This window comes from Zootoca vivipara, chromosome 8 (assembly GCF_965207765.1).
Source record: "Zootoca vivipara chromosome 8, rZooViv2.hap1.1, whole genome shotgun sequence".
Lineage (NCBI taxonomy): Eukaryota > Metazoa > Chordata > Lepidosauria > Squamata > Lacertidae > Zootoca > Zootoca vivipara.
The window spans coordinates 86,336,534-86,360,203 of NC_142591.1; the positions used below are offsets into that span (position 1 = coordinate 86,336,534).

A 23,670-nucleotide genomic window follows, 5' to 3' on the forward strand; every position below is an offset into this window, starting at 1 on the left:
GAGCAGAATACAGTGGTACTATTACTTCCCTTGATCTAGGTGATTGAGAGTGGTGAGCTAGCCTCACTCCCAGCAACTTCACAGCAAGTGTCCTTGATTTCCTCCAGGAACCCTTTGCGAGCTCCTCCGTGCCATCAGAACCCCTTGGAAGGGCAGAAGGGCCAAACCTAGGCAGTTTCCCCAACCCTCCTAGGGTTCCCCATTCCTACACCCAGAGGAAGATGGGGTTGAATGGCCCTCTGCTCCCTCCTTTCTCCCAGAGCTCAGAGAAGGAAGCAGCCAGGCACACACCTCCTCAGAAAGGAAAGCAGGCTCCCCCATGGCGGCGTTGGCACAGGGACCAATGTTCAGGATACTGTCACACACCTGTCCGTGTTGGGGGAGAAGAGAGAAACAGAAAAGGCACAGGGATTACCTACTGCTCAAGGAGTAGCTCTGGGCAGAAGAGCAAGGATGGGAGACTCCAAAGAATTTCGGATTCCAGGTGTGCTTTGATCTACTGCTGGCTTAGAGGAATGGTCTAGCATAGGGAAGGGAAGAGGAGCTGAGTCTTTAGCATTGAGTTTCCCAACTCTCCTGCCCTTCTTCCGTCACCCCAGGCAGAGAGGGCATGCCTGCCATAAGCAGGTTTGTATCTTGCCCTCAGAAGCTACATTTAAATGGTACCTCGAAAGAATAGGTGGCAAGTTGGGTCCCAGACTGGGCTTCGCTGCCGTACACCTCAATCTCGTCCACCTCGTCCTGAGGAGCTGACTTTCCCCCTGCAGAGGACACATTAGGATGTGGGTAGGAGAAGCCTTGGGATTAGCTCGGTGTCTCCCCTTCATAGCTTTCCTTCTCTTGTACACTTCACTCAACAGCTCTTCCTAGGTACTTCCCCCCCCCTTTTATGACCCACTCCCCAGAACACCAGGAGCCGGTAATTTGTACCAGATAATAATAATAATAATTTATTATTTATACCCCGCCCATCTGGCTGGGTTTCCCCAGCCACTCTGGGCGGCTTCCAACAGAAAATAAAACACAGTAATCTATTAAACATTAAAAGCCTCCCTGAACAGGGCCGCCTTCAGATGTCTTCTAAAAGTCTGGTAGTTGTTTTCCTCTTTGCCATCTGTTGGGAGGGCGTTCCACAGGGAAGGCACCACCACCGAGAAGGCCCTCTGCCTGGTTCCCTGCAACTTGGCTTCTCGCAACGAGGGAACCGCCAGAAGGCCCTCGGTGCTGGACCTCAGCGTCCGGGCAGAATGATGGAGGTGGAGGTGGAGACGCTCCTTCAGGTATACTGGACCGAGACCGATCCCCCAGCGTCCCCTCTGGTTGGCTCCGGGGCAGAGCCACCTACCTGTCCAGTTTGCAGGCTGCTCCACACGTTTCTTCTTGACTGGAGGCTCCTCCTGCAGGCGGAAGGAAGTTGCATGCTGATAAAAGGCAGGGCCTCACCAAGTCTGACTTCCCTTTGAAGCCAACAGGTGAAGCGTTTCCAGCTGAAACCTCCATTCATTCACGGTAGTCAGTGTTATCAGCTGCTTTGCACTCCCTCCAACCAACACCCACTCGGGTACCGGGCTCCCCTTCCCTATGCCTCCCCCCAAACGCTCTCTGTGGCTGGGCCAGATTCAAGCTGTCTGGGGTTCGTCCTGCAATGGGGTGGGTGGAGCTTCTAATGCAAGACTGCTCTTTAAGGAAATGGGGCGGGTCAGGTCCCAGCTGAACTCACCGCCTTCTCTGCAGGGTCCTTGGCAATGCTCATGGGGGTCTCCTGCAGCTTCTCTGTGTATTTGAGGAGGAGGGAGTTGCCGAGACGGGAGCCCAAGAAGAGGTAGCCAGGGTCCATGGTGATCATCTGAGATCCAAGGGGCAGAAGGGACAGGGTGGGGAGATGGGAGCGTCAGGCAAGGCCTTGTGGGAGAAGCGGGCAAAGAGGCATCGCATGGGAGCAGGCAGGGGGTGCCCACAGGCAAAACAGGGCTGGGGCACCACCGACTGGGCTCAGCAATCACATTGATCTCATATATGCAACCTGCTTTTGCTCCAAGAAGCCTGGCATGGCACACACATACGGGATACCCCGCTTAATCCTGTATGAAAAGAGAGATGGGCGAAGAGGCAGGGCCAAGGGAGATTCACAGCTGAGCGAGGACTTGGAGCCAAAGCTTGCTGTGTATTGACCAAAGAGCAAACAGATTTCCCACCTTCCAAATCAAAACTCTCTCCCTAGCTATTTAGTTATGTTGAATTAGCAAGAATGATCAGGGGCCATAGCAAGAAAAAATTTCAACAAGATTGGGAAAAATAGGGTGAATATTTGAAAAAGCAATGCCCACAATATTACTGCTTGGACTTGTTTCAATTAACTTCTGCAAATAAAAATATGATCTGAAAAAGGTAGTTAAAAAGAATTATAAGAGAGAGTTAATATAAAGATATATGGAAGCAGATTACTAAAACTGATATTAGACCCACCTAGAGGATGAAGGAAGTCAAAGAAAATGAATATGAAATTTGGTTGCACATATTGCTTTTTCTTAGAGATATATGTTTACTTTTACAGTATTATTATTATTATTACCTATATTTCTTTCATTAATGTTATTAATATTGTTTTCTCTTTAGTTTGTTTAGTTTCTTTTTATTATAATTTTTCATTTTTCTATGTACACCTGTTATTTGTTTGTATGTCATGTTTGTGTGTTAGCATATAAATAAAATTAACTAATTTAAATTTTTTAAAAAGCAAAACTCTTCCCCCCACCCCCCACTTCTGCCTGCCTTCATCCTTTCCCTAGCAGGAAGAACAGCTCCTTGACTGTCAGTTCCAGCATCTCTCATTCACTGCACGCCACCCCCCACCGGACATGAGAGCAAAACTGCCCCAGGTGTCCTAGCTGCCAGCTGCCAAAGCGGACCACCTCCCCCCCCCAAAAAAACCCTGCCACTGCCAGTGCTCGGCCTAATGGAGCTTACGCAAGTGGTGAGGACGCTGGCTGCCGCCTTGTCGAAGTGGAAGGCTCGGACGCTCCGCATGCCGTCGGTGATGAGGGTCAGCACGTAGCTAGGGAAAGGGAGGGAGGGAGGGAGGTGAAGGGATCCCTTTGGCAGAGGGCAAACAGTGTCTGAGCAAGAAAGCTTGCAAGGAGGTGGCCTGGGGAGGCTCAACCCCAGGAAACAGGGTCACGGGCAGGAGTCCACCGAGGACATTGAACACAAAGCATAGGGGGGTGGACTAGATGGTTCTTTAGGTCCCTTCCAACTATAAAATTCTATGAGAGGGAGACAGCACAATTCTAGGTAAAGCCCGAAAGCGCTGGACTCCTTCTCCCACTGCCGATTTTCTATTTGTTTTAGTTGCCCCACCATACTCTCCTTGGTGGGTCCAGAAGACTACTTTTCTCCTCTACGTTAACTGATGTTTGCAATTGCCACATACTGGGAACTAAGCAAAACTTGGTTGTCTGAAGGGTTCCAGGCTCCTGAGGTTTGCAATGAGTTGCCCAAGAAAAACGGCAAAGAGTCTCGTGTTGCAGCTGTTCAGGCAACCAAGTTCCACTCGACTCCCCCCCCCCCCAAACCAGGGACACTGCAAACAGTTAACTTTAAAGCACATGCATTCAACTAAAGCAAACTCAGCCCCGCCCAAGACTGTAGCCAGGTGTCCAATAATCTCTTTCATAGGACACCGACTAGCAGATGCAAACATTTTCTCTTGCACTTCTCTCTCTCTCTGGTGCTTTGAAGAAATATGTGCTCTTCCCTCTCCATCACCCATGTCAGGCTCATCTTTAGGCTTCAAATTTATTTGCTAAGCCATGAAATATTTACCTACTTCACTGCATTGAGGGGGGCAGAAACAGAGGTCAGCCCGACTTAGCTACATACATGCTCAGGCTACCCCCCCAGTGGCTGAACAAAGCGTCTGCTTGTGACACATGACAACGTCAAAAGCGGAATCTCTTTCCAATGGGCTGGATGTTTACGGTCCAAGAGAACTGGGAGCAGCAAGGAGCTTCCCTGCATTTGGCCAAATGAGCAGAGCTGCAGAGCTGTTTTTTCCGTAAGCAGAAACATCCCAGGTCTGAACAGCTCCCTGCTGGAAGCTGGCAAAGGTAATAGCGCCTGGTGACATGAGAACAAGCCGAAGCCTTACATCTCCCCTCCTTTCAGCGAGATGACCATCTTGTCATAGGAGATGAAAGCTGCCTGGGCACAGTCCAGTGTGATTTTCACTCCCTCTTGGACCCCTGCAAAGAGGAGGAAGTCATCAGCAGAGCCCAAGGTAGCAGGACACAGGGGCAGGACTCACGACGCTGCTGCTGCCCCCTTTGGAAACTTAGCCTGGTCTGAGCCATAGCTGCCAAGTTTTCCCTTTTCTCGCGAGGAAGCCTATTCAGCACAATGGGATTTCCCTTTAAAAAAAAGGGATAACTTGGCAGCTATGGTCTGAGCACTTTCCCTCGTGCAGTACTGCTTGGGATTCTAAGCGTTCCATCCATTTACCAGGTTTGCAACGCGAGTTCACAGCCTGCTAACCGGGACAGAATTTCAGAAGCTGAAAGCGTCAGCTGTACACACTCTAGTCCTCATGACTAAGGGTTGCGCTGGAAAGTTTGCAAAGTATGCCATGTGATTCCTATCCCGACCCCTGCCTCTCCAATAAAATCAATGTTTTAAAACCTGCACCAGAAGTCACATAACAGGTAGCATTCTGTGTTGAACAGCACCAACCGCAGCATGTCTGGTTAAGGGCACAAGGTTAGGAGTTCGCTGCTCTCCTTTTCTGCCCCCTCATGGGTACAGGGAAGTAAATCAAGTGGGGCAGGGAAAGGGTCCTATGTAGAGCTAGCTGAGTTTGAGCCCATAAGGATCAGGAGCACAGTGGTCATACTGCCAGGGCTACCAGCAGCTTGCCAACATCCAATAACCTCTGTGGCAAGGAGCACCTATTATCAAATTTAGGTAGGTACACCAACTGCACCCTTTCCTGGACAGGGATAGCTTAGCCACTGTGATTCATGTGTTGGTAACCTAGGGTTGCCATATTTCAAGGGGGGGGCAGGTTGCAGAGTGGGGTAGGTGGAGGCACACATGTTTACACCTGCGCTGAGGGAGCGCACTGGCTGCTGATCAGCTCCCAGGCCAAGTTCAAGGTCTTGCTGTTAACATATAAAGCCCTGAACAACTTGGGACCAGGTGACCTTTCTGAAAGATCATCTGCTCCTGGGCAGACCTGTAAAGATCAGTAAGATCATCTGGGGGGAAATTCTACTTGCAGCACACAACCCTGCAGAATATTGTAGGGCAGTGACCCCCTAAGCAGGGCTTTTCTGCTGTTGCCTGACACTGAAAATCCCTTCCCTTTGCCATATGCAAAGCAGCAGCCACCAGTTGCTTCAGGTGTCTTATAAAGGCAAATCTTTTTGCCCAGACTTTCCCTGACCCATGAGACTGGACCCTGATTTATGCCTACGAATCTCATGCATCTCTGCTGTACTTGTTTTTGTATCTGTTTATATGCTTTTGTGTTGTTTTTGTTGATTTTAGGTTGCATTTTTGTTTTAAGGTGTGTTGTTTTCCTATTGTACATGGGGTGCACTGTTGAGAGATCTTTAAAACATCAAGCGCTTTAGACATTCTTTTTGATAGAAGGGAAGGAAAGCAGAGAGGCCTACTTAGCGGGAAGACTGTGGTGCCGCTGGTGAGGCTGTTGAGGGACACGCCGTAAGGCGGCACACTCTGGTTCAGGTACAGCAATGAGTTCACTGCAAAGATCACAACTCCGCCTAGAGGAGGAAGGGGAGAGGAGAGTTAGGCCAAGACGGAGTTGTCACTCTTGAGCCGCAGGGTTCAAGCTGGTGGAAAGTGAGCTTGTCTACATTATCCTCCGAGTAAGGGAGGCTGCTGCTCAGAACACACCCCCTATCTGAAAAATATGCTAGACCAGGGGTCCCCAGACTATGGCCCGGGGGCCACATACGGCCCCCGAGGCTCTTTTATGCGGTCCCCGGGAACCCCCGCCGCCCGCTGCCCGCCCTTACCAGCGTGGTGTGGCGTGGCTGCCCACTTCTGACCCGGAAAAGGGACAGAAATAGATTGTGCACACTCGCAAGCGTCATTTCCAGTGTACTTCCAGGTCAGAGGAGGCTTCTGCACATGCGCACAAGCTATTTCCGGCGCTTTCCAGGTCGGGAGTGTGCCAGAAATAGCATTTGTGCATGTGCATGGGTGCACACAGCCGTGCACTCCTGCGCCCCCGCATGCGCTCCCCCACCCTCCGGCCCACCACGCAATCGGCGCGACGGGCATCTGGCCCAAAGCCGGGTAAGTTTGGGGACCCTTGTGCTAGACCCATCTAGCGCATTATCACCTACTCTGACTGGCAGAGGCTGTTCAAGGGTCTCAGGTGCGTGCCTTTTCCATAGATCTCTTTTTAAGGGGAGATACTGGTGACTGAACTTGGGAGCTTATGGGCCTCCCCGCACAGTCTAACCATCTTTGCCACAATTTGGGAGTTCCACTCAAAATGGAACCCCCTCCCCCCAAGATCTTCACAGCTTCTAGCCACATTGTTCTACACACGCACAAGCGTCTGCACCACCTCTCCCTCTCCACACAACAGCCGAGAAGAAACCGTTCCTCTCACCAATGGGCTTGGGTACCGCCAGGGCCTGGGTGCAGTCAAAGGGCAGGTTGCTGAGAGACCAGATGACCGGGTGGACCTTCTGCATGATGTTCAAGGAGATGGCCACAATGCTGCAGGTGTCCTGGCGCACAGCCACCCGCCTGAAGAGGGACAAGGAAAGAGCTCTGCTACTTGACATCGCTGTCCACACAGCCTATGAAAGTGGGGCTGGTGCAGTCAAGGTGAGCCTGAACTGGGGACGGCGGGACAGGGAGAGGAACGGGCATTGGCAGAATCAGGTCCCAAGAGAATGAAGTGTCAGGTGGTGCTTGGGAGGGAACAACGTTGAAGGGGATAGAAGTGGAAGCAAAAGCCCCAGGTTTTGTCCCAGCATTGCCATACCACATGTCTGGCAAAGGGCACCAGACTCCCTCCAGCCACAGAGCTCATTTCCTAACACAACAGTGGGATTCATCCACACTGAGACCCACAGCTCTCCCTTGGCTATCTGCAGACTGAGTTTAGCTTTTTGAGGCAAACCCAGAGGAGCACAGGAAGCTGCCCACATACCAGTACCAAGTTAGACTGTTGGTCCATCTAGCTCAGTAGTGCCTACACTGATTGGCAGCAGCTCTCCAGAATTTTAGGCTGGAGACCTTCTGTGTGCGGAAAAAAAGATGCTCTACCACTGAGCTACAGTGCCAGTTCCATTTTCTTGTGACTGGGGGCTGGCTGGCCAGCTCTTGGCCAGCAAAGCTAACAACAGAGAGGGAGAAGGAAGGCAGGACATACCCAGGCCAGGTCTGGTTGGGCTCAAAGAGGATGAGCAGGGTGGGTTCGTAGTAGCCGTACAAGAACTGCATGTCGATGATGTTGAGCAGCTTCTCGTCTAGCTCCCGCACGTCAATGATGTAGCTGGGCAGAAAACTTGACTTCTGGCTGCAACAAGAGATATGGCCAAGAGTTCACAGGGGCCAAACACACTCCAGGGTTCCCAAGGGGCACGCTGCAGAAACTGCCACGAGCTCCACAAAGTACCCATTTCACCGATGAAAAACTGGCAACGCGGCACGAATTCCTCTTGCTTTGAGCCCTTACTTGCAGTTTTCCGACCGTCCCGCCCTGCACTGCAGTCCCTTTCTCCTCTAAATGCCACCCATTCTGAGACCCTGATTATTTTAAGAAGAGTTTGGATTTGATATCCCGCTTTATCACTACCCGAAGGAGTCTCAAAGCGGCTAACAATCTCCTTTCCCCTCCTCCCCCACAACAAACACCCTGTGAGGTGAGTGGGGCTGAGAGACTTCAAAGAAGTGTGACTAGCCCAAGGTCACCCAGCAGCTGCATGTGGAGGAGCGGAGACGCGAACCCGGTTCACCAGATTACGAGTCTACCACTCTTAACCACTACACCACACTAGCTCTCTTTTTAAATGCTACTTCAGTCGAGTATCAGTCGTTCTGAGCCCAAGTCATGCAGAGCCCAAGGCAGGCCTTACCCTTCTCCCATGACACCTTCGTGCTCATCCGTCAGGGTCTCTCGGCGGAAAGGCAGTACCACCAGCCGTGTGCCATAGATGAGCATCACCGCACAGCGCCCATCAGGGTCCACCCGCACTTTGGGGATGTGGACGTTCTGCACAAAGCCATCCTGGGGGAGAGACAGAGCAGGCCAGGAGTACTGGGCAGGGCGGCACAGAGGAGGCAGGGGACCCTTCCTTTTAATCTGCTGTGCTCCCTTGGGTCTGGAATACATGGTGCCTCACAACCCACGGAGGTTGCCCAAATGTGACAAGGGAGTCCGGCATGAGGACAGAGTTGCAAGGGATTCAGGAAGGGAGAAGTCTTGGCTGTGTTCACTGACAAATGGAGAGCTGCCATCCAAAGTGAGGGGCTCCCCACAAGGGAGGACAGCTGCAAAAGGCTGCCCACTCCTAGCTGAAAAAGCAAACAGGTCAAAATGGCTCTCTATTTCAGGCAATTGCTCACCTTTCCAATAGCTGCTGCTTTGAATGAATACTGAGATGAAGGTGAGATTGGCAGGGAGACAGAGGGATGCCAGCTCCATCTGGTACATAGGCTGAGACCCTCCCTGCCCACAGACCGCCTTGCCAGAGTGGTGCATGCTCTGGTTATCTCTCGCTTGGACTACTGCAAAGCGCTCTACGTGGGGCTACATTTGAAGGTGACCCGGAATCTACAACTAATCCAGAATGCGGCAGCTAGACTGGGGACTGAGAGCGGCCACCAAGACCACATAACACCGGTCTTGAAAGACCTACATTGGCTCCCAATACGTTTCTTTTTAAAAAAAAATATATTAAAGATTTTCTTGATTTACAGAAATATATGCAATGTCTCTCGTAACATTTTTACAAATTGGTTTCATTTGTTGAGACACTGGGAAGAAAGAGGGGGATAGAAGTAGATGGGGGGATGGGGGGTCAGGTTACGATGTTTCTATTTTACTTAATATATGTGGGGGTGTGGGGGTGTCAGTGTCGCTTGTGCAGGTTCTCTGTTGTTCCCTTGTGTTCCTTTGGTGGTGACAGAGGTTGGGGTTGGCCTAGGGTTTGGTTGTTCATTTGTGGTTGGCTGTAGTGGTTTTTGTTTTGTGTGTGAGTGAGTGAGGTGGGTGGTTGTTTTGGATCATCCCAATACGTTTCTGAGCACAGTTCAAAGTGTTGGTGCTGACCTTTAAAGCCCTAAACAGCCTCAGTCCAGTATACCTGAAGGAGCGTCTCCACCCCCATCGTCCGTCCCGGACACTGAGGTCCAGCTCCGAGGGCCTTCTGGCGGTTCCCTCATTGCGAGAAGCAAAGTTACAAGGAACCAGGCAGAGGACCTACTCGGTAGTGGAACCCTCCCATCAGATGTCAGAGAAATAAACAACTATCTGACATTTAGAAGGCATCTGAACACAGCTCTGTGTTTAGGGAAGTTTTTAATGACTGATGTTTTAATGTATTTTTAATCTTTTTGTTGGAAGCCGCCCAGATGAAGCCCAGCCAGATGAGCGGGGGTATAAATAAATCATCATCATCATCATTATCATCATCACCATTATCACAGAGGAATTCCAGCGGCTGCCTTAAGAGTCTCAGGGGGTGCAAGAGATTTGACAGTGTCCCTTGGCTATGCAAGAGAACAGGTGGCAGCTCCTCCCACAGCAGCTTTCAAAACTTAAACTGCAAGCCTTAGTTCTAGTTACGGGTAGGTAGCTGTGTTGGTCTGCCGTAGTTGAAACAAAATAAAAAAATTTCTTCCAGTAGCACCTTAGAGACCAACTAAGTTTGTTATTGGTATGAACTTTCGTGTGCATGCACACTTCTTCAGATACTTGAAGAAGTGTGTATGTATCTGAAGAAGTGTGCATGCACACGAAAGCTCATACCAATAACAAATTTAGGTGGTCTCTAAGGTGCTACTGGAAGAAAAAAAATTATTTTGTTTCACAAGCCTTAGGATACCTACCCTCAGCTCTGGCTCCTCAAAGTAATGGAGGGAGAGAGTTTTCAGGTCGTGGGTGCCAGGATCATATTCCACCACGGAGAGCTAGGAGGCAGGAAAAAGGAAATTAGAGGCAATCTGCTAGAGTTTCATTTTTTTCTTTAGTGGAAAATTGTAATAATCAACCTGACCAACGGTGAACCCTTGGGAGGGCCAGGCTATAAATCTAACTAATTACTTCCCTCCCCTAATAAAGCTTTCTACACTTCCTCATGTGCCTAATCACTTCTAATCTGCCTGCTGCAAGCCCATGTTTTCCAGCCTAAAGGAGAACCTAGTGTAAAAGATTCAAGGCAACTCACTCCTCAATTTGCATGCTTGCTCTTCAGTACTTCCCGTTTCACAAAACACAAACTCAGTTAACTGCTGCAAGACACACACTGCATCAAGGGGATTATGGGAGCCGTAGTCCAAAAATCTGGAGGTTCCAGCTTGGGGAAGGCTGTACTAAGAGTTCCATTGTCCCACATTGTAGCTGTGGGAAACCAGCAAGCAGGATTCGAGCCCAATAAACCTCTCTCCTCCTTGTGGCTTCCAGCAACTGGTATTCAGAGGCATTTTCTCCTCACGGTGGTCTGGAAAGTTGTCTGGAAAGGGACTTGGCTTCCATTCATTCTAAGAACTCCAGGGCTATTTTGTTTAGCCTCATGCCAGACAAAATTGCCACCCAGGAGGCATGCCATAAAACTGTCAACTGCAAGTTGAGGGGCCAGGGGCCCCTAGGAAAGGCTCCGAGGACCACCAACTTATAATAATACCCCACGCTGTGGGTTAAACCACAGAGCCTAGGGCTTGCTGGTCAGAAGGTCAGCGGTTTGAATCCCCTCTACGGGGTGAGCTCCCGTTGCTCGGTCCCAGCTCCTGCCAACCTAGCAGTTTGAAAGCACGTCAAAGTGCAAGTAGATAAATAGGTACCGCTCTGGCGGGAAGGTAAACGGCGTTTCCGTGCGCTGCTCTGGTTTGCCAGAAGCGGCTTAGTCATGCTGGCCACATGACCTGGAAGCTGTACGCCGGCTCCCTCGGCCAATAACGCAAGATGAGCGCCGCAAGCCCAGAGTCGGTCACAACTGGACCTAATGGTCAGGGGTCCCTTTACCTTTCAAAACCCTCCCCCACCTCCCCCAGCAGGGTGCCTTGAGGCTCCTCCTCCATCTGCATCTCACGGGTCATCTTCAAGCTGACCCCCTTACCTTGGCATCCTTGAAGCTGAGCAAGAGGGCATCTCGCTTGGCTCCCGCGAGCTGCACGCTGGCCATGGACATGACATTGCCAAAGAAGGAGAAGGCAGCCACCAGCTCGAGTTTCTCCTTGTGACCTTTGCCTTCTGCGCAAGACAGCAAACGGAGGTGCATTAGGCTCTGAGGCCCTTGCTGCACACAGAGCCCCTTCCCACAACCCGTTTTTCTCCGCCTGAAAGAAGCCTCCAAAACCTTTCAGCCTGCATCCTGCCCCCAGGTGAATTCAGCCCATGAACGCTACCAAGACCAATGAAAGGACCGCTTATAGGTTCTACTTTAGGTGAAGGGGGGAGGACCTGTTCCTAGCAAGTCTTTACATTAGGCCTGCCTACATAAGCACTGAGAAGATGGGTTGAGCATGGAAAGCCAACCTCAGTGTGTTTCAAAGCTGGTGGCAAAGTGGCCGTGCTTCTTTTCAGTCCCTGACTGCAGACAAAAACAGCAAACGTATGAAAAACAGTAATTAGACCTCTGTCTCAGCAATTACTCCAGACTTCCTGAACCTGGCGCTGCGCAGATGTTTTGGATTACAGCTCCCATCAGCTTGGTCAGGGTTGATGGGTGCTGCGTTCCAAAACATCTGGAGGGCACCAGGTTGGGTAAGGCTGGCATACTCTGAGAAGCAGCCTCTTTGCAAGGCCTCAGACGGAGAGATCTTTCCCAAACTTGCTGCACCAAAATCAGCTTGACACATGCATGCCTGAAGAGCTAGGGCCCTGAGCTGGGCAGGCATTTGCTAAGAAGCGTGCGGGTCCAGGATCAATGGCTGCTTGGAGGGCTGCCTAGAAGTAGCTCCTCGTTTCAGCAGAGACCGTTCTTGGGGGGCCCAGAGAATTGGCACCAGAAGCAACCAAGCACTTATGGCCCCAAGACAGCACCTGCGAGGAGGGCCTGCCGGGCAAGAAAACCAGAGCCCACTATAAGAATAGAATAACAACCGGCTGGCTCAGGCCAGTGGTCCATCTAGTGGAGCAACCTGTTCTCACAGTGGCCAACAAGATGCCCTTATGGGAAACCCACAAGCAAAATTCAAGCACAAGAGCGCTCTCCCCTCCTGTGGTTCCCAGAAAGTGGTATAAAATCATGCCTGCCCAGTGATTTGAAATCTGGACCCCCAGTGCGCTGCTCTCCCAGCTGAGCTACCCACGGGGGTTGCAGAAGCAGCTTCCTTCAAGCAGCCTTCTTCCAACCTCTTAATACAGGCTTTCTGGTTCCACAGCCCCTTTGCCGAGACCCCCCCCCCCCCGCTGCCCCTTCCCTGCGCCTGCACACTGCAGCCCCAGCTCCCCACACTCCACTCACCGGCGATCCTGTCATTCTTGGTCGAGGTCTAGAAGAGAAGCAAAGGAACACCGTCAGTCCTGCAGCATCAATGCAGGCGCACTGCACCAGCTGCACAGTCTGGCTGAGGAGGCCAGTGGCTCCCTCCTCTCTGGGGCAGCGTGCCAAGGCTGCATTAATGCTCCAGAGAGAAAGCAAAGAATGGCAAATTGGGGCATCACCTGAGCATTTCTTTCCCTTCCACCCCCAGAACTGCACACCCCTAAGATGCAGCCCAAAATCATAATGTACCCCATAACCACCCCACCCAAAATCATTCCATGGCTCTCAGACTGTGCCAGGTGTCTCCAACCCAACTCCCCTGTTGACGCTGCCCATTTCTAACATTCAGCTGCCTTTGGGGCCTCTTTGGCTCTGGGTGAAAGACCCACCCTAGGGAGCAGCTTCAGGGTTTCCCAGGCCTCGCTGCTGCAAAGGGTGCCACAAGAAGTTCCTTCTACCATCTAAAAACAGCAGGCCAGCAAATCTGCCCTGCTGGGCCACCATCACTCTTCCTCTGCAAAAGGAACATTAATTCCAGACCAGCTCAAAAGAACAAGGGCTCCAGGAAATCTACTTGAGTTCTGGAAGCAATTACGCAAAAGGCATCCATGCCAGGACCACCACCTGGCACAAGACTAGAGGGGCAGGATGCGGGGTTTGTGCAGCTTTGTAAATTGGCCCACAAAAGTTAATGGCCTGCAAAAAAAGGGCGGGGAGGGGGAGCTCCACTGCTCATCCTGCAGTCTCCGCTGCATTTCTACACTTGGAGCAGAGGACGGTTTGAACGCTCCACACACCTGCCAGCCCACGCACAAGTCTATGAATTCGCCTGCATGTAGTTTCTTGTTGCTTTGGGTAACCAGGTGGGTGCTTAACTACAAGGCTGTGTTTGTGAGAGAGATTGGAAGCGGGGAGAAGGGGCGGCCAGTTCCAGTCCTTACAGGCACTTTCCATCCTAATGCAGTTCAGCGAGGGCTGCGAGGCCACAGCAGCATCCATGCTTGGGTTGCGTGGGGGTAGAAATCAGTTTTCAGGGACGCCAATAAAGGGAAGTTGCCTCATCCAAGTTCAGCATATCGCTGAACAGGAGAAATTCTGTGGAGGCAAAACTCAGAGATGTGCCCTGAACCAAGGGGTGCGGAACCTCTGGCCCACAGGCCAATCTTGGCCTGTCGGGGGTTCCAATACCATTTCTTCCTAACCATGCCTACCTGACAATCAGCTGATGTCCCTGGGTGGGGTGGGGTGGTGGTTAAGAAACCCTCAAGGGGCTGCATCCTGTTCAAGCCTAGCTCTCCAACACTGCTGGGCCAGGCCTCTCCCTATTTGTCAAAACCACTTGCCTTAGGCAAGGTTATTTATTCGGTTTCAGGTGCTCCACAATTTCACATTGTGTGGGAAAGAACTACTTTGTTGTTGCCAAACCCACTGCCTGTTGTTTTCAGGAGATGCACACCCACCGCTTTCAAGGCAAGTAAAAGGCAATAGTTCCCTTCCTCCTTGATCCCTCCAACATACATCACCCCCAAGCAGGTGGCCCACTGTACCTCGGAGTCATGGTTGAGCCTGTACACGTACAGCTGAGAGGTCCCCGCCACCACCAAGTTGCGCTCGGCGTTGGAGAAGAAGTTACAGTACATGGAAAACTCCAGCCCTGTGGGAGGGTGCGCCTGCTTGTACACGGCATACATCTCCGCAGGCTCCCTGCAGAAAGGCACAGCTTAGTGTGGGGGAAGCGGCAAGCAGGCCAGGACACAAACCCCCAGCAGGACCTGACCCTGAGAGATGTCAGCCTATCTACCAACTAGCTGTAGCCACAGGAGGGGACTCTGCTGCTATGTTACCTGCAAGAGATCACAACTTGGGACCAACTTACCTACAAGCTCACCTTACCCCATATGGGCCCAATCAACTACTTCAACCTGAGCAACTGGCACTATTACAGGTGCCACATAATACTCCTTCCACGTTTGCAAGAAATCGATCTTTTAGGGTGGTAGCACATACACTTTGGAACTCCCTGCCAATTGACACCAAGCAGGCGCCTTCAGTGTAATCTTGCTTGCTAAAAACATTTTAATTCAGACAAGCCTACTCAGACATGTAGTTGAACAGCGGTGTGTGTTTTAATCTGTTTTTAATTTATTGTTGATTTTATCTTCTGAATGTTTTAAACAGTTGTTTTTAAAGGTAATTTTCTTGTTTCTTCTCTCTTAGCAAACCACTTTGAGGATTCTTTTTTTAAAAAAAAAAACAATCAAGCAGTGTACAGATTTTATGAAATAAAATGAAGTTGGGAGATGAAGGTCCTTCAAGGCACCCAGAGTCCCGGACCTCAACTGCATGCCAAAGATGGCCAATGTGGTGCTCTCCAGATACTGCTGGACTCCAACTCCCATCAGCCCCAGCCAACATGGCAAAAGGTCAGGGATGGTGGGAGCTGTAGTACAGTAACATCTGGAGGGTATCACATTGGCTACTCCCAGTAGACACTTCCCCCACCCTGGCACCCACAAATTGGGCCTGATTGACAGCTGTCTTTGGGGTAGTGCTATATTTATCTTAACTGACGATAAGCTTAAAGCAATATGGCTAACACAATTAATCCCTCATAGACATGGCCTAGCAGTGTACAGTCATACCTCTAGTTACGTTCGCTGTGGGTTGCGTACATCATGGGTTACGAACGCGCTGAACCCGGAAGTGCTGGAACAGGTTACTTCCGGGTTCGGCGATTCGCGCCAAATTACGTCACACGCATGCGCCGAATCGCGCAGCGAGCATGCGCGCGCAGATTCGGCGCTTCAGGCTGCGTACTGCTCTGGATGCAAAAGGGGCTCTGGAACGGATCCCGTTCGCATCCAGAGGTACCACTATACAGTATTGCAGGGATGAGAAACCTGTGGCGCTCCAAATGTTGGACTGCAACTTCCATCATCCCAGACCATTGTCCCTGATAGCTGGGGCTGCTGAGAGCTGGGGTCCAACACTTGAGAGACCACCAATCCTCTGAAGAGACCAGAACAGAATATATTGGGAGGGGAAAGCATTTTTGGGAAACCCAGGCAACTCTGATCTTTAATCCATCCAAGATTTCTCCCCACCAGTTTTTTTTATAGTAGATCGCAGTCTCTTGGAAGTTGGAGAAACTAGCTTTAGAAGATTTGTGGAGGAGACGGCTATCCATAGCTGCTAGCCACAGCCTCCACTGTCAGAGGCAGCAAATGCTTCTGAAGAATTATTATTAATAATAATTGAATTTATATACTGCCCTATACCCGGAGGTCTCAGGGCGGTTTACAGAACAAAATCAGAATATAAAACCACATAATCGAAATAAAAACAACAACCCATCAACGCCCCCCCAAAAAACACTACATTTTAAAAGGGCATAGGATGAATCCCAGCTTCTGGAAGCCACAGGAGGGGAGAAAGTGCCCTTGTGCTCGGATCCAGCTCTTGGGGCTTCCCATGTGGGCATCTGGGAGAGCAGAGGAGGTTGTGTGAGGTGGGCTACTGGCCCCGCAGGGGCTCTTCTGTACCAGAATGCCTCTGAGCATGCACAGAGTGAGATTCCTCTGCCATAGTGAATGACAGCGTAAAAATAATATATATATGTCCAGAGGTATCTCAAGATGGAGACAAATACACCGATACTGCTGCAAGATTTAATCTCTGCAACAAAAACAAAAAAACCCTCTACAATTGCACTATATAAAACCCTACTCAACAGGAAGAAATACGATTTAGAATATGTCAGGCAAAAATGGGAGTGAAGAGTTAGGGGTACAGATAACAAATGATATATGGGAGTCAAGTATAAAATCAACAGAAATAGCCTCTATGGGTCTAAGACTAAGACTTATTCAACAGAAAATAATATTCAGAGTCCACTGGACTCCAGCAAAATTATACCAGAAGTAAGTAACAAGTGCAGAGATGTGGGAGTAAAAATGCAAACTTAGGACATATGTTGATTAACTGCCCGATAATAAGCTATACATTTAATAAAATATTTTTTAAAATATCATATATGATATATATGCTAGATATATGTATACTATATCTATGATACATATGGCATATACAGTATTTGATATATGATATATATTGGGGGGGCAGAGATCTTTGAATCAGGCGGGAAGCCCTGAGGAAGCTGCCCCAGCCTTGCCTCTGCTCTGGCGGGGCGGGCGAGGGGCCCCGTTCACTGGAATCGCTCCTGAAGCGGCCCAAGGGCGCCCTCAACTGCCACCCCCCCCTCGGGGGGGTTCCTCGGAGGGACGGTTTCACGGGACGGACCGACTCCCCTTCCTCCTCCTCCTCCTCCCCCTTCCTAGGCGGCATCGCCCCTCAGCTTCTCCCCGTCCGCTCCCGCCGCACCCCCCCCCCCCGCCATCCCGGGGAACCGGGCTTACCTCCCCCGCCCTCAAATCCCCCTCAGCCGGCGGGGTGCGCTGGCATAACCGGTCCGGGAGGAAACCGCTCCCGCCGGAACCTTCGGCGCAGCCGCGAGGGCGGAAGGGCAGCGAGAGGCCGGGCAGAGGGAGGCCTAGAGCGGCCCCTCCCCCCCCCCGTGAAAGGGCGGAGCTAAGGGAGCTTTGGATTGGCCAAAGCAGGACCAAGAAAGGGAGGGACCGGACTCCTGGATTCGCAGTGGCTGATTGGCGGGGAGGGAAATGAGCGGCAAGCCGGAGATCCAACGGCGAGTGCCTCATTGAGCGGGACATAATGATAGACCTGGGAACGTCTAGAGTTGCCACACGGGGTTTAACTTGTGAGGCATGCAGAGGTGTTTTGGGGCAAATGGAAGAAGCCTTGTCCTGGGTGGAATGTGGGGAGGGAGGAGGGGAAAAAGGGAAAGGAAGAAGCAAGAGGCGGGAATTGAGAGAGGGAGAAGAGAGAGTGCAGAGGAAGCAGAGAAGAAAGGGGGTAAATGCAAATGATTATTAATTACATTGTTGTTGTTCTGGTTACAGGTAGGTAGCCGTGTTGGTCTGGATCGAAGTAAAATAAAAAAATTCCTTCAGTAGCACCTTAAAGACCAACTAAGTTTTTATTTTGGTATGAGCTTTCGTGTGCCAACACATGTTGTTGTTGTTATTGTTGTTGTTGTTGTTGAATCAATACAGGACATAGCATTTTACACTGATAAACACTAGTGGCCAAAACTGAGGAAACCTTTTGGGAAAAGTGTATTTCAGAGGTTTGATGGTTCATAACACCACTACATTCATCATTAAATCATCTTTCCATTGATATGTAATTTTATGGTATTACTCCAAAGAAAAAAGAAAAAAGAAAAGAAGTGAAGTGGTGTTATGAGCCATCAAACCTCGGAAATACTTTCCCCAAAAGGTTTCCACAATTTTGTCCACTAGTGTAAGCAGGGCTGTTCCTTCAGCCAGAACTCACCCAAACTCAGTTTCAGCAACTCTCAGGTGGGCGCCAGGGCCATTCTAAGAGAACGAGGGAGGTGTTCCTGGTGAGTTCTGGCACCTCTTTTTCTACAAAGATAGCACTGGATATAAGGGACAATCCTGTATCATACAGGGCAGGTGGCAAACCCTAGCAGGGCCTTCACTGCAGCGGCTCCCAAATTGTGCAACTCCCTCCCCACAGAAGTGTGCCTGGCATTGTATAACTTACAGTAGAAGGGACATGGGTTGTCCTGTGGTCCAAACCACAGAGCCTCTTGAGCATGCAGATTGTAAGGTTGCTGGTTCAAATCCCCGTGACGGAGTGAGCTCCCGTTGCTCTGTCCCAGCTCCTGCCAACCTAGCAGTTCGAAAGCACACCAGTGCAAGTAGATAAATAGGTACTGCTGTGGCGGGAAGGTAAACAGCGTTTCCATGCACTGTGGCACTCATCATGGTGTACTTTTGAGCCAGAAGCTGTTTAGTCATGCTGGCCACATGACCCGGGAAGCTGTCTGTGGACAAACGCCAGCTTAAAGCAAGATGAGCACTGCACCCCACAGTCAAGTTTGACTGGACTTAACCGTCCAGGGGTCCTTTACCTTTGTCCTATCTCTATTTTAATGTCTTAGATATGTAATAAAGGTTCATAAATGTACCAAGCAAACACATACATAAATATATAAACCACATGTCTGAAACCCCACAGACAAAGTCCTGAAACCATTTTGTCCCTCCCAAATTGACCTAAAATATTTCTCTGCAAGGTCGAAGGAAAATTGAAAAGCCTCCCCATTGTCTTTCCGTTCACAAATCCTGTCTTAAGGGTATGTCTGTGTATGAATAGGGTTACAAAAAGACTGGGCAGGCTCCCCAGGTAATCCAATCAAGTGACCATTAACAGGTCATACTCCTGCCTAATATAGACTCCTGTCTATATTAGGGTTTGCACACCTTTGTTCTGGGTCCTCCTCTCTCCTGCCTGGGTGGGGAGCACCCTGTTGCAACAGCTTTAATAAAGATCAGGCTTACTAGCTGCTTTGCTTCTCAATATTCTCTGGTTGGCCTCTGTTATTTTCTCCTACCGATGGAGAACCTACAAAGGACTCAATAAAGACTCTTGTGTACCCCATAAGGGAATAAGGGCAGATTTTGTTTACAACAAACATCCAAAAAACCAAAGTGCTGCACCAACAAGTACAAAATAACCCTTCTGCAGCGCCACAAATCCAACTCAATTGTGTAACATTGATAAATGTCCATCACTTCTCCTACCTGGGCAGTTATCTTTCCACAAGGGCCGACATTGATGCCAAAATCCAGCATTACCTGAGCTCAGCAAGTGCGGCTTTCTCCCGATTGAAGTGCAGAGTGTTTGAGGACCGGGACATTTGCAGGGAAACAAAAATGCTTGTTTACAAAGCTATTGTACTACCAACGTTACTGTATACTTGTGAAACTTATAAATGCCATCATTACTGTATGCTTGTGACCACTTATAAACACCATCTCCAACTCCTCAAAAGATTCCGACAATGGCGTCTCCAAAAATTTTTACACATCACTTGGGAAGACAGGCGAACTAATATCAGTGTACTGGAAGAAGCAAAGATCACGAGTGTTGAAGCAATGATTCTTCAACTTCAACTTCATTGGACTGGTCATGTTGTGCGGATGCCTGATTATCGTCATCCAAAGCAACTACTCTATTCCAAACTTTAAAATGGAGAGCGTAATGCTGGAAGTCAACAAAAGAGGTTTAAAGACTGTCTCAAGGCAAATCTAATTTTTTTTTAGTATCAACACTGACAATTGGGAAACACTGGCCTGCAAGTGCTCCAATTGGAGAACAGCCTTTACCAAAGGTGTCATGGGCTTTGAAGACACTCAAACTCAGGACGCAAGGGAGAAACGTGCTAAGAGGAAGGCAGGCTTGGCAAATCCACACCTTGATCAACTCCTCCACAGAAACCTATGTTCCCACTGAGGAAGGACGTGTGGATCCAGAATTGAGAGAATTGGATCCAGAAGTGAGATAGTAGTAATGGGGGATTTCAACTATCCTGATATTTGTTGGATGTCAAACTCAGCCAAGAGCATAAGGTCGAACAGATTCCTCACTGGCCTTGCAGACAACTTCATTGTCCAGAAAGTGGGAGAAGCAACAAGAGGATCAGCCATTTTAGATCTGGTCCTAACCAATAGTGATGACTTGGTTAGTGGGGTAGAAGTGGCAGGATCATTAGGTGGGAGTGACCATGCTCTTCTGGAGTTTATTATCCAGCGGAAAGGAGCAACCAAGCATACTAAGGTCCAAATTCTAGACTTTAAGAAAGCCAACTTCAGAAAACTTAGGGAAACGCTGGGTGAAATCCCATGGACAGTAATACTAAAAGGGAAGGGAGTTCATGATGGTTGGGAGTTTGTTAAAAGGGAGATATTAAAAGCACAACTTCAGGCAATACCAATGAGACGGAAACATGGAAGGTGCCTAAAGAAGCCAGGCTGGCTATCTAAAGAACTTTTGACTGAGTTAAGATTTAAAAGGGATATGTACAAAAAATGGAAAAGGGGGGAAATCTCCAGAGAGGAATTCAAACATATAGCCAGCACGTGTAGAGACAAAGTCAGAAAAGCTAAAGCACAGAATGAACTCAGGCTCGCTAGAGAGGTTAAAAGCAACAAAAAGGGCTTTTATGGGTATGTCCGTAGCAAAAGGAAAAACAAGGAAACAGTGGGGTCACTCAGAGGAGAAGATGGTGAAATGCAAACAGGGGACAGAGAAAGGGCAGAACTCCTCAATGCCTTCTTTGCCTCAGTCTTCTCCAAGAAAGAAAACAACGCCCGACCTGAAGAATATGGAGCAGATGATTCAGCAGGGGAAACACAGCCCAGAATAAATAAGGAGGTAGTACAAGAATACTTGGCTAGTTTAGATGTATTCAAGTCTCCAGGGCCAGATGAACTACATCCAAGAGTATTAAAAGAACTGGCAGAGGTGATTTCAGAACCACTGGCAATAATCTTTGAAAATTCCTGGAGAACAGGCGAAGTTCCAGCAGACTGGAGGAGGGCAAATGTGGTCCCTATTTTCAAAAAGGGGGAAAGAGAGGACCCAAACAATTACCGCCCAGTCAGCCTGACATCAATACCAGGAAAGATTCTAGAGCAGATCATTAAGCAAACAGTCTGTGAGCACCTAGAAAGAAACTCTGTGATCACTAAAAGTCAGCATGGGTTCCTGAAAAATAAGTCATGTCAGACTAATCTGATCTCATTTTTTGACAGAATTACAAGCCTGGTAGATGAAGGGAACGCTGTGGATGTAGCCTATCTTGATTTCAGCAAGGCCTTTGACAAGGTGCCCCATGATATTCTTGTAAAGAAGCTGGTAAAATGTGGGCTAGACAATGCTACCATTCAGTGGATTTGTAGCTGGCTTACTGACCGAACCCAAAGGGTGCTCATCAATGGCTCCTCCTCATCCTGGAGAGTAGTGACTAGTGGGGTGCCACAGGGTTCTGTCTTGGGCCCAGTCTTGTTCAACATCTTTATCAATGACTTGGATGATGGGCTTGAGGGCATCCTGAGCAAGTTTGCAGATGACCAAATTGGGAGGGGTGGCTAACACCCCAGAGGACAGGATCACACTTCAGAATGACCTTAACAGATTAGACAACTGGGCCAAAGCAAACAAGATGAATTTTAACAAGGAGAAATGTAAAGTACTACACTTGGGCAAAAAAATGAAAGGCACAAATACAGGATGGGAGACACCTGGCTTGAGAGCAGTACATGTGAAAAGGATCTAGGAGTCTTGGTAGACCACAAACTTGACATGAGTCAGCAGTGTGATGCAGCAGCTAAAAAAGCCAATGCAATTCTGGGCTGCATCAATAGGAGTATAGCATCTAGATCAAGGGAAGTAATAGTACCACTGTATTCTGCTCTGGTCAGACCTCACCTGGAGTATTGTGTCCAGTTCTGGGCACCACAGTTCAAGAAGGATACTGATAAGCTGGAACGTGTCCAGAAGAGGGCAACCAAAATGGTCAAAGGCCTAGAAACGATGCCTTATGAGGAACGGCTTAGGGAGCTGGGTATGTTTAGCCTGGAGAAGAGAAGGTTAAGGGGTGATATGATAACCATGTTCAAATATATAAAAGGATGTCATATAGAGGAGGGAGAAAGGTTGTTTTCTGCTGCTCCAGAGAAGCGGACACGGAGCAACGGATTCAAACTACAAGAAAGAAAATTCCACCTAAACATTAGGAAGAACTTCCTGACAGTAAGAGCTGTTCGGCAGTGGAATTTGCTGCCAAGGAGTGTGGTGGAGTCTCCTTCTTTGGAGGTCTTTAAGCAGAGGCTTGACAGCCATCTGTCAGGAATGCTTTGATGGTGTTTCCTGCTTGGCAGGGGGTTGGACTGGATGGCCCTTGTGGTCTCTTCCAACTCTATGATTCTATGATTCTATGATTCTATTATTCTAATTGGCCTCATTATGGACTCATTGTTAAAACCGTGTATATGGAAGACAATCTTACTCGCCTACGAGGGATTGCCGAAGAAGAATGCTGAAGGGATTGCCTTGGCTTGAGGTGTATATATTTAGGAACCACTTTATGGTTGTAAGTTGTTATAAATTGTTTTAAATATTGTGGGACCTTAGGGTGAAGGGCAGGGGAACAAACAAACAAACAAATCAATCATGATTTGATGCAGTTGGAAATGAGTTGTGTGTCTCCCATTTTAGCCTCTAGGCTTGGGGTCCATCATAAATATCTGCCTAGAGGCTTCTTCTCCCCTGGGACCCTCCCCTCCGCAGCTCCAAGCTCTTTCCCCGATCCAAATGTGCATTGCAAGGCAAGGAATGAGAAACGCTTAAAGCACACCGATTTTTATTTACCATTGAAAGGACAGGAAGCGGTAGATTCCACACAAAGGAGCTACATTGGTCACCCATCTGTCTACTGCAGCCTGTGTGACGGTTGCAGTGCCCAGGAACAGGGCAGAGAGATCCCTACATCTGGATTCTGGACAGCACCCTATGGATCCGGGGGCAGAAAGACGGCACGGCTCCCAGATAAAACTCTTCGGAAAGAACATGATGTTAAGAAGAAAAGGTAGGGTTTGGCCGGGCTTCTTCACTGGGCTCCAGAGGCCAAATTTGCAGCAGCAAGGGAAAAGGACCGAAGTGCCACAGAGCATGTATGGAGTCCTTGCCGCTGAATTATCTGCAGCCCAACTTCAGACATATTGGGGGGGGGGGGAGAGAGAGAGAGGCAGGTTTTTCAATCAAGAGGTGCGTCTTCCGGTTCGATCTGAGATCCAGCAGCGCCTCTCTTTAGAAACCCAGCTGATGAGTTTTTGGAGGAAGGTGAGGAAGGGACAACGCTTTACTTCACGCCAAGGGCCGGCTCCTCAAATGTGAGATAGAAATTGAGCCATAGAACGATTGAGGAATTCAGTGGTGGACTTGAGTACTATGGCACCTGTCAGGCTTTAGGGAATCGGCTCCCCCCCCCCCGTGGCAGTAGATAAGCAGAAAAAAGGAAAAGGGAGTCTTC

At 49.3% G+C, this 23,670-nt stretch overlaps 1 protein-coding gene across 1 annotated transcript in view; it reads right to left on the bottom strand.

Moving 5' to 3' along the window:
* Positions 1 to 17,258, bottom strand: part of CPSF1 (cleavage and polyadenylation specific factor 1) — a 41,367-nt gene extending 24,109 nt beyond the window's left edge. Inside the window, exons 1-15 of the mRNA XM_035125285.3 lie at positions 17,105 to 17,258; positions 14,237 to 14,393; positions 12,669 to 12,696; positions 11,319 to 11,452; positions 10,093 to 10,173; positions 8,118 to 8,269; positions 7,412 to 7,558; positions 6,641 to 6,780; positions 5,670 to 5,780; positions 4,148 to 4,241; positions 2,968 to 3,055; positions 1,721 to 1,846; positions 1,346 to 1,397; positions 667 to 761; positions 292 to 366 (exon numbers count right to left, since the gene is read on the bottom strand). Of these exons, the coding sequence (XP_034981176.1) occupies positions 292 to 366; positions 667 to 761; positions 1,346 to 1,397; positions 1,721 to 1,846; positions 2,968 to 3,055; positions 4,148 to 4,241; positions 5,670 to 5,780; positions 6,641 to 6,780; positions 7,412 to 7,558; positions 8,118 to 8,269; positions 10,093 to 10,173; positions 11,319 to 11,452; positions 12,669 to 12,696; positions 14,237 to 14,380 (1,467 nt within the window). The 5' untranslated portion in view covers positions 14,381 to 14,393; positions 17,105 to 17,258. The remainder of the gene's footprint in view (positions 1 to 291; positions 367 to 666; positions 762 to 1,345; positions 1,398 to 1,720; positions 1,847 to 2,967; positions 3,056 to 4,147; positions 4,242 to 5,669; positions 5,781 to 6,640; positions 6,781 to 7,411; positions 7,559 to 8,117; positions 8,270 to 10,092; positions 10,174 to 11,318; positions 11,453 to 12,668; positions 12,697 to 14,236; positions 14,394 to 17,104) is intronic.
* Between the last annotated feature and the right edge of the window lie 6,412 nt (positions 17,259 to 23,670).